At 42.2% G+C, this 10,886-nt stretch overlaps 1 protein-coding gene across 2 annotated transcripts in view; it reads left to right on the top strand.

The window, feature by feature from the left end:
- Nucleotides 1-976: 976 nt before the first annotated feature.
- SLC45A2 (solute carrier family 45 member 2) overlaps nucleotides 977-10,886 on the top strand; it is a 39,890-nt gene continuing 29,980 nt past the window's right edge. For both annotated transcript variants that reach the window (XM_081945623.1, XM_081945624.1), the window contains exon 1: nucleotides 977-1,457. In XM_081945623.1, the coding sequence (XP_081801749.1) occupies nucleotides 1,076-1,457 (382 nt within the window). In that variant the 5' untranslated portion in view covers nucleotides 977-1,075. The remainder of the gene's footprint in view (nucleotides 1,458-10,886) is intronic.

Here is a 10,886-nt window from a genome sequence, read left to right as displayed (position 1 = left end):
CTAGATTTGGATTATCATCAGTTCAAATGGACTTAATATAACTGTAAATCAGGAAATCTACTTACCTCTGCTACCGGTTTGCAAATGTGGACGCATGTGCCACCTCTGTGCATGGGTAGGACCTTCCAAGCATGCGCAGGGCGTAAAAAACAGATGCGATGATGTCTGGGCGAGTGGGTGGAGCCGGCTACCGAGCGCGCCTGGAAGGTAAGTAGAACAGTGGGGCGTGGGGGGAACCCACTGTGCCACGCGATTTAGATTAGCTACAAAGCAGGAAATCCTGCTTTTAGCTAATATAAATTGTGCACCACAGCTGATCATCGGAAATACTGGTTTGCATTTTACTACTGGTTTAAATACTGGTTCGCATTTTACTACTGGTTCGGGCAAACCAGTCTGAACCGGTAGCATTTCACCCATGTTGTAAACTGAACAAAGCTTTCTCTTCCTCTCCATCCAGGCCAAGAACCCCAAACATTCATAGACCATGGCAACACAAGGAAGGAAAACCTGAGCATTAAAACATAGGATCCTTTGCCCACTGGAAGATTAGTAGATCTCATGCTATGGTTTTTCTCCAGGAAGGTGGCTTGGCACTTGTGTTTACTATCTGAAAGAAGAGATTTCTTCTTTTTTCAGCTCACAGCATTGACAGATACATTAACACCCTGACTGCTTGCAGTATAAGATGAAACAACTTGTGAAGCTGTTCTATGCCATAAATATACACATGCCTTCAAAAGAACTTTGAAGCCTGCCCTATGGAGACATGTGATCCACTTGGATATAATCCTCCAGTGATAAAGAGCTGGGCACTTTCCAGCCAGCAGTTCTAACTGTGCTAATCTTCTTTTCAGAGACACAGACGTATTTCCCCTTCCACTCCCCCCTTCGCTGTAACTTGTGATTCCCGAGCTATGGGAAATATGTGTGGCCCCTCTGGCTCTTTTCTTTGCTACGCCCAGACCAAGGATTTACGCCTGACGGAACAGCCTCCTAGTTACCAGCTCAATGAGTCTAACCCAGCAGGATCATAGCCAAGCTTCTGCAGTCCTGCGATTTGGGCATTGCCAGAATGGGACCCCTCAGTAGGAAAGAAGAAATTGTGTTTAAACCCTTAACTGGGAAAGATCCTTTTAAGCCAATGAAGCCCTCCAAGAAGAGAACGGGGCAGTTGATTATGCACAGCACGGTCATGTTTGGCCGCGAGTTCTGCTACGCAGTGGAAGCGGCCTTTGTCACCCCCGTGTTGCTCACTGTGGGCCTCCCCAAAAGCCTTTATAGCTTCGTATGGCTTATCAGCCCCATCCTAGGATTTCTGCTGCAGCCGGTGGTGGGTTCGGTCAGCGACAACTGCACTTCTAGGTGGGGCAAGCGAAGACCTTTCATCTTTATCCTTGGCCTCCTGATGCTCCTGGGGATGGCTTTGTACCTGAATGGAGATGCAGTCATCTCAGGTGAGTACACAACCTGTTGCTGAGTCAGGAAAAGCAAACTGAGTGTTAAAAAGAGAGAGACTGGAGATGGTGAACTTTCTTAAAAGCCGTTGCACATGTTGTTGTGTATCTGCAATAAATCAGTTGGCAGGGTTTAACGGCATAGACTTTAACGGCATAAAACAAGAGAGAAATCTAGTTGAATCTCAGGCTGAAAAGGGTAGATTTAAATGTGGAGTTGGCTGGGCAAGAATATTGTTGTCATTCAGAGCGTATTTTTAATATTTGCATCGATAAATACGACTGGCTCTTTGTTTCAAGAACTTGGAGAACAAAGAAAAGGGGTCACATCTAAAGGGTTAGGATTCATCTCAATCCTATTGTTTAATTGAAGCCTCAAATGTGGATTATACAACTATTCTAATCTATATAAATTGGTTTAATGAATAAAAATCGTTACTTAACGGCTTCTAATGCAGAAGCTTGGAATTAGCAGGGGGGGAAAAGATAACACAACAGCTGGATTGTTTCATTATTTAAGGGTACAGAATGTTAAGAAGTTTGTTAACTCAAATAATATGCAATATCCTGGTAAACTGGACCAGTTTAGGAATTACAATAGAGAAGATAGTTACAATAGAAAGCTTATTGGCTATATTGTTGACCATTAGTTCTCAATCTGATCTATGGGAGTACTGGATATTTAAGCTGAGGAGGAAAAATACAAGTATATATATATATATAATGGCTGAAATCTCTCAAGACGGCTCATTCTGGCATTTGGGCCCAGGATTTTGTGAGGTGGCGGTGATTCGCCATTCAAAATCTTTTCATTTTTTCCTATAGATTTTCCTTTCATTTGGCCCCACTGTAGTCAATGTGGGAGACTCACTGTCATGGACTATGATATATATAGTGGTCCCCCAAAAATGAATTTGATGACAGAATATTGGTCTGGATATAGGACAAGTGCGGGAACCAGCATAATTATTTTACATTATCCTGATAAAGAGCCTCCGCTTCAAACTATGTCATTTTCAGTTTTGAAATGATAATGACAATCTTGTGAAGTTAAGCATATTATTATTGTTATTATACTTTATTCATTAAACATGAAACTCAGCCAACTGAACATTCAAAAATGCATTACAAATACCAGTGACTGGTGCTAATGGTTGATACGGGCTGCTGCCAGCATCCTAGGTATCAACCAAGTACCTTCTTAAAATATACGATGTTCCGAGTAGCCCAGTTTTTTGCAGTTCCGCTGGTGTTATTGCAGGAAGCTGCAATTCGTTGATGTATCTTTTAAAATTCTTGGGCACAGTACTATTATTATTATTATTATTATTATTATTATTATTATTATTATTATTGCATCAACAGAATTGTATCACAGCGGCCAGTTGTTTCGCCGGATTTGGCATTAATTACTAGTCGGGCCCCACCCAGGGGCCTAGGACGTCGTAACGTATTTTCGTAATATGTGTGCGGATCCAAGCAGTGCAGCCTTTTGCATTTGACTGATGGTGATTTTGTCAATTTTTAACTGTTTTAAATGTAATTCCAGTGCTTTTGGAATAGCACCCAGTGTGCCGATTACCACTGGAATTACCACTGCTGGTTTGTGCCATAATCGTTGGATTTTGATTTTCAAGTCCTGGTATTTCGCGATTTTTTCATATTCCTTCTCGGCGACCCTGCTATCACCTGGTATTGCGATGTCTATGATTGTAACCTTATTTTTCTCAACCAGTGTGATGTCTGGTTATTATTATTATTATTATTATTATTATTATTATTATTATTATTATTATTATTATTATTATTATTATTATTATTATTATTATTATTATTATTATTATTATTACGTGGTTAATCTTTGGTGAGATTCACAGCCTTTGGGGCTGGTTGGTAGCCTAACAGCTTGAGTCCTAACCAAGGACCTAGGAACTGTTAAGGTAACGTCGGAGGAAATAAGCTGTTCCAAGTAGGGTGGTTTTTTGTAGAGTCAGAATGTTCAAGTCAGGTAAATTTAAAATTTCCAAATAGCGAGGTAGCCCTTTAGGTATTGCTCTAAGGGCTCCAATTACAATTGGGACAACACATGACTTCTTTTCCCACAGTCGCTCAACCTCAATTTGCAAGTCCAGGTATTTTGTGATTTTTTTCTTGCTATTTATCTTCAATTCGTGCATCACCAGGTATTGCAATGTCAATGAACCATACTTTTTTCTTTTCAATTATTGTTATGTCAGGTGTGTTGTAGGCCAAGTGCCTGTCAGTCTGGATTCTGAAGTCCCACAAGATCTTGCCTTTCTCATTCTCTAAAACCTTCTCAACCTGATGGTCCCAGTAGTTTTTGCTGTACTCGAATCCAAACTTTTGGCACAATTTCCAGTTAATAATCTTAGCAACGCGGTCATGGCATTGTAGATAGTCAGTTTGTGAAATTTGGCTGCACCCGCAGCCTCGTTCATCGCCCACTATTTAATACAGGGCACACTCACAAAACGGTAATGGGATAGAAATGCCAATTGCAAAAGGCTACCTTACTTGAATTCACACATATGCAGGTAGTCCTCGATTTACCACAGTTCATTTAGTGACCATTTGACATTACAACGGCACAGAAAAAAAGTGACTTATGACCATTTTTCACCCTTGTGACCTTGAATCATTTCCATGGACATGTGATCAAAGTTCAGACACTTGGCAAATAATTCATAATGATGACAGTTGCCCTGTCCCAGGATCGTGTGATGCCCTTTTGTGATCTTCTGAAAGGAAAGCCAGACTCACTGAACAGCTGTCTTACTAACTTAACATCTGCAGTGATTCACTTAACAAGTGTGGCAAGAAAAGTCATAAAATGGGACAAAACTCACCTAAAATCAATACATTATGATATTCTTGCTGGGACTGGCTACGTCTAGTCTGATGAAAAGAAGGACTAGGGGAGACATGGTAGCAGTCTTCCAATATCTCAGGGGTTGCCACAAAGAAGAGGGAGTCAAACTATTCTCCAAAGCACCTGAGGGCAGGAGAAGAAGCAATGGGTGGAAACTAATCAAGGAGAGAAGCAACCTAGAACTGAGGAGAAATTTCCTGACAGTGAGAACAATTAATCAGTGGAACAACTTGCCTCCAGAAGCTGTGAATGCTCCAACAGTGGAAGTTTTTAAGAAGAGATTGGATAATCATTTGTCTGAAATGGTGTAGGATTTTCTGCCTAAGCAGAGTGTTAGATACTAGCAACTGTTATAATGGTTTCCACCAAGGTCCTCTGTTCCGGTGGGAACAGAGGTTTAATCTCATTGGTCGAAGGGTCTGACAGCTCCCTATAAAAGGGCTGCTGTCAGACTGAACCTTCGCTGGATTGTACATACTTGTGTGTTACAATAAAGAGCTGTTGTTGCCTTTAGCCTAAGTGTGCCTTTCCATCACCCGATCTAACACAGAGGATTGGACTAGAAGACCTCCAAGATCCCTTCCAACTCTGTTATTCTAAAGAGAACGACTGTGGCAATGGCAAGCATGGGTAGTACCAATAGTAATAGGTGCCTTGGGTGCAATCCCAAAACAACTAGCGCACCACTTGAACACCATTGGCATTGACAAATTTGCCATGAGTCAATTGCAGAAGGCGGCTTTACTTGGAACAGTTTCCATCCTGTGATGATATCTGTACCATGTCAAACATCCAGATTTGCCTATCCCAGGTCCTTGGTAAGGACTTGATAAGTAGACAAAAGTGACAAAACCAGACTGAACATCTGGCCGACTGTGCAATGATATAATAACAATAGTAAAAGTAATAGTAGTAGTAGTAGTAGTAGTAGTAGTAGTAGTAGTATAATAATAATAATAATAATAATAATAATAATAATAATAATAATAATAATAATAATAATAATCCTTAACCTTAGCCACAAACTGCATGAAGGCAAAAATGCAACATGTTACCACCAACAACAAATGTCACCTCTGTAATGAGAAAGACGAAACAGTCGACCAAATCTCGCCAAAACCACGATTGAAATTTACTTTGAGAGCCACATTTTTAAAACCGAAAATACATAGGATGGTACACTGTTTTTAGTTTCAATAAGTTTTTATTGAGAATATTCTGCATGCAAGTATCCACATAGGTCGGGAGGATACAAATAACACAACTAATAAAACAAAAACTTTAGAACGATATTATTTATCGATAACGTTAAATTCCGTAAAATTTGCCTTACAATGTAGAGAAAATTACATCCTGACATTGACTGACAAAGTCACAACCACTAATGTGAACATTGGCCTTGCATTTCCTTGGATAGTTTGAATAAGTCAGGTTTGTATGTTGTTGTTTTTAATTTCATCTCTCTCTCCCACTTTCTTTTTTTCTTTTTCTTTCTCTCTCTCTCTCTGGCTCTTTGTCTCTCTCTCCCTCCCTCCCCCATCTCTGTCACTCTGTGTGTGTGTCTGTCTGTCTGTCTCTCACTCACTCTGTGTGTGTGTGTCTGTCTCTCCCTCTCCCTCTGTCTCTCTCCCCTCCCTTCCTCTCTCTCTCTGTCACTCTGTGTATGTGGGTGTGTCTGTCTCTCACTCATTCACTTAATCACTCACTCTGTGTGTGTCTCTCTCTCTGTCTGTCTATCTTTCTCTCCCTCCCTCCCCCTCTCTGTCTCTCTCTGTCTCTCTCTCTCTGTGTGTGTGTGTGTCAGTCTCTCTCTGATTCACTCCCTCACTCCCTCTCTCTGTTCCTCTCTCTGTCTGTCTGTCTCACTCACTCACACACACACACACACTGTGGTCACCTTGTTGAGTGTTCCAATCACATTTGAAACACTCAACAACTGGCCTGCATTTATGGTATTTTGCAGCATTCTGCAGTCATAGGACCAAAATTGGTTGTCACTTGCCCGGGCTTTTGCAGAAGCTTCCCTCCGAAGCCCGAGAGGAAGGAGAGGAGCGGGCACCCGGCACACAGAAGAGCCGCATTAAAGGGTGTAAAGAGCCGCATGTGGCTCGCGAGCCGCGGGTTGCCCACCACTGCTTTAGGCTAAATTCCATTGCTAGAGCTGCGCTAAAAATTCTTGCAGTATTTGTCAGTGACTGGATTTTGATTTTTGATTTTCCATAAAGCTTTAGATCATATAAAGCAAACGTGAGTTATTTTCACGTAGCATTTTTTGCTGTTTGGTAGTCAAGGTTCATTTTCTTGAGAATCACTGAAAGTGGATCATAGCAATGGCAAATAATACGAGGGATAAGGAGCTGTCCTAGAACAGAGATGGCTAACCTTTTTGTCGTCACGTGTCAAAAGCACCCATAATGCAATGCATGCGCAATACCCACTTCTGTGCCCCACCCTCTTGTGCATGTGCATGCCATACCCCCAGCGTTCCTCCAGCACCCCACACATGCACGCAACCCCCTCTGTGCCCCATCTTGGGCCTAGTAGGCCTCCCTGCAGCCTCCTGGGAGCGAAAATGTGCCGCAGGGGGCACATCCCCACGTGCCCCATTTTGGGCCTAGTAGGCCTCCCTGCAGCTTTCTGGGACCAAAAACAAGCTGCAGGGAGGATACCGCACCCCCCAGTGCGCTCCCTCATCCCCTGTGCATGCGTGTGCAACCCCCCACTGCCATGCATGTGTGTGCAACGCCCCATGCATGTGTGTGTGACCCCCCCGCATGCGTGCACAACCCAAAAATCAACTGGCCAGTGGTAAGCGCATGCGTGGTGGAGCTGAGCTCAGGTGACAGCTCGCATGCCCGCAGAGAGGGCTCTCTTTTCCAGTGCTCTTGTAACTTCTAACCATTGCTAAACAAATTATTGTAAGTTGAGGACTACCTGTAGTCTCCCTGATTAAACTATATCCTGGTTTACTGAAGCAGACTTGAGTGAGTTATCATTCAAAAATTAGTGTAGTGGTTAAGCAGGATTCCCCAACCCCTGGTCCATGGACTGGCACTGAGCCGCAGCATAGCCAGAAACAGTCCTAGAAGATGTCTTTCCTAATGTTAACAAGCTCATATTCTTCATTTCTAACCATTATTTCTGTCTTCCCCTGACATTGGTTACTAAAACCAATTATTTCCAAACATTACTACTATGTGGTAATAATGAATCAAACCCTTCTTTTAATAATTGATATCCAGACCATACATAAATTGGTTTTTCACTGTTCGCAATACTCCAAAACTATTTTATCAATCAGAAATTTTTCTTTTGTTGTTCTGCTTTTCCTTTTATTGTACTGGGACGATGTTATTTTCTTCTAAATAATCCTGGGTATTTGTCCACTGTTACATTTCCAAAATTGGATTCTTTCCTTTCTGTTTGGTTTTCACCTCTGGTCTGATTGAAAGAGTGGAGTTTGGTAAACTTGGGTGATTGTACCTCATACCGTTCAATTTTATTTGTTGCTTTTTGATTTCCAAAGCTTCTTGTTTCTGGTGCTAAGTCAATTTTTTTTTTAAAAAAAGTATGCTTGTCTTGAACTTTACGTTCTTCAGTTTTTGCTCTTTCATTTTCTTTAAATTACTCACTTCTGATTTTAATTTCTTTGTCTTGGCTTCAAGCGTGATGTCCCATTTTTGAGATTGAATATGATTTGCGATTCATTTTTCTAATTTGGATGTCCAATTCTTCTGTAACCCCCAGTGCTGTACTGTAAGCAGGCTGATTAGTCCATTTGATAGATGTTATTTTAATCTTTGCAAGCACATTATTCACATCCTTCATTATAAATGCCGAGTCTTTTTGGGGCACTACTTTCAATGTTGGCAGTCTTTGTCTTTCTAACTGGTAATTCTGCATATGCCATAATTTTACTTTTAATTCCTCTTGACAGGGGATCAGTTTATAGGTTGTTTCAGTGCTAGCCTATACTGGTTCTGTGGTTATTACTTCCTCTAAGTCAGCGGTCCCCAACCTTTGTGACTTGGCTACCCGGTTTGAGGGAGCAGAGAGGAACTGGGCCATGTGGGCTGGCACATGTGCACACAGGAAGTCCTTGCATAAGTGGCAGGCTGGTGAGCACTTAGTGCATATGTGCTGGCCTGCCACTCATGCAAGTTGAGCTGAGCATACATGTGCTGGTTCCCCCAGTCCAGTAGTGGCCTGCGGCCCAGGGGTTGGGCCCAGGCGTTGGGGATCCCTGGATCCAATCTGGGTTGGTCATTGGGACCAAAGGTTTAGTCTTCAGAGTTTTGGGGCACATGCTGGAGCCCATCATCAGGGAACTTCTTTCTAGCAGAGTGTGTGCTTTGTGCTATTCTGTGTGTGGTATTTATATGGTGCCTGTTTTGTGTGGCTTTTTAGTTGTTGATTGAGGTGTTGATGGCTGGCTATTAAGTTGTTGGGTGTCCTTTCCTTGTGCTGCCAAGCCCTAAGTACTTGATAAGTTGGTGGTAAATCAGCACTCCTTTTGACTGATGAGGGGCCCATTTCCCAGGCTTCAATCATTTCCCTGGCTGTTTTTGTACCTGCTTGTTCAACAATCTTAGTAGCTGCAAAATTGAATGTATGTCCTTGTTCATTGCAATGTGAGGCTACCAATGAGTTCTGACTGCTTCCTTGTGTTCATGCAGTCTGGTGGTTAGCTTCTTCCCCATCTGTCCTACATGCTATCATTTCTATAGTTCATATCAACTTCTTCCTTTATATTTCTGATTTTTTTAATCTGAGTTTCTTCTACTATTCTACTATTATATTGAGATCTTCCATTTTCACATTTTTCTAAATAATTAGCAGTTTTGCATCCCTGTATATTTTATTTCTGGTAATGAATCTTCTTTGTCTTGTAATTGTTGTTTAATGATATTTGAGTCTTGCTGAAATACCAGCATAAAAAAAACTTAAGAGTTGTGGCCCGCCAGTGGTCTGCGGAGCTGGCAGCAGATTTGGACAATGAGGAGGTTGGGGAGGAACATGGTCCAGTCCTGGAGTCTGGGGAAGGCTCTGAAGAGGGCTCTGTGTTGGAGGCAGAGAGGGGGCCAGAGCTGTATGCCAGTTATCAGCTGCCTTCAGAGTCAGACATCAGTGAGGCAGACGAACAGCTGGAGCCTGTTCCCAGCGTGCACAGAATTGCCAGATGAAGGGAACAACAAAAGAACAGGAGTCGACTTGGGAGTAAGATAGACAATGAATGGTCCTCCCAGAGGAAATAAAAGAGGAGCGAAAGGAGAGTGGAGTTTGCAGGAGACAATTAGTTTGCTTAATTGGTTTGTTACTCTCCAAGATTCCTTGCCAGGTTTTGCAGATATCGGCCTGTCAGCTCTCCAAGCCAGATAAGGTCTGTGACTGTAAATCCTTGAAAGACTTTGCTGGATGTGAATGAGTAGAATTCACAGTAAATTAATAAAATGGTTTTTTGTCGGGACAAGGAGTTTGCTTCATACTCTTGGGAAACCTAGGTCAGAACACTAAGGAATGTGTGAGTGCAGAGTTCAAACTCTGATTTTCTTTCTGATATTCATTATTACAGAGTCATTTCCCTGTAAGTATTTATTTATTAATAATTGCATTAATTATTTATCTTTATTCCTTTTTTCTTTGTCTCCATCTAGTTTTATCATCTCTGCCATCTTTGTTCCTATTTTGTTTCATGTAGTTTTCTTCCAGTAATGCTTTTGAACAATGTATAAAAGCTGCAGAGATCCTGGGAGTTGGGTGGCATACGAATAAATTATGATTATTAATAATCATGTCTCATCTTTTCTCTAGAAACTATAAGCAGTGTTTATGATGATCGCTCCTAATTTTATCCTTGCCATCATTCTGTGAAAAAAGCTGGACTGAGCAAGTGTTCGGCCCAGAGGTTTCTCGTGAGCAATTGGCATAATCACACAATCTTTGATCCAGATTCAATTCTTTAACCCAGCGTCCCCCAACCTGTTGGGCATCAGGGACCAGTTCTGTGGAGAGAGGGGTTTTTTTGTGGACTGGAGTGGGCATAGTTTCACGTGCTGCTTGTATCCCGCAGATGAGGCTTCACTTGTTTGTGCGGCCCGGTTTCTGGCTATGCTGCGGCTCAGTGCCAGTCCATGGACCAGGGGTTGAGGAATCCTGCTTAACCACTACACTATTTTTTGAATGATAACTCACTCAAGTCTGCTTCAGTAAACCAGTATATAGTTTAATCAGGGAGACTACAGGTAGTCCTCAACTTACAATAATTTGTTTAGCAATGGTTAGAAGTTACAAGAGCACTGGAAAAAAGTGACATGACTGGTCACACAACCATTACAACATTGCTATGGTCACATGATTAAAATTTGGGCACTTGACAACTGACATGTATTTATGTCAGTCGCAGGCGGGGGGCCGTGTGGCACGTCTGGTGGGGCAGATCGTGTGCCTCCCCCATCCCACCCGCGTCTCTGCCAGTGCTGCTGCTATGAGGTGAGGCAAGGCGTGGTGCCAGGATGCAGCTCCTGCATTCTCAGTCCCAG

Source organism: Natrix helvetica (genome assembly GCF_964273705.1).
Source record: "Natrix helvetica genome assembly, chromosome: 2".
Classification (NCBI taxonomy): domain Eukaryota; kingdom Metazoa; phylum Chordata; class Lepidosauria; order Squamata; family Natricidae; genus Natrix; species Natrix helvetica.
This window is presented reverse-complemented; position numbering and strand designations above follow the sequence as displayed.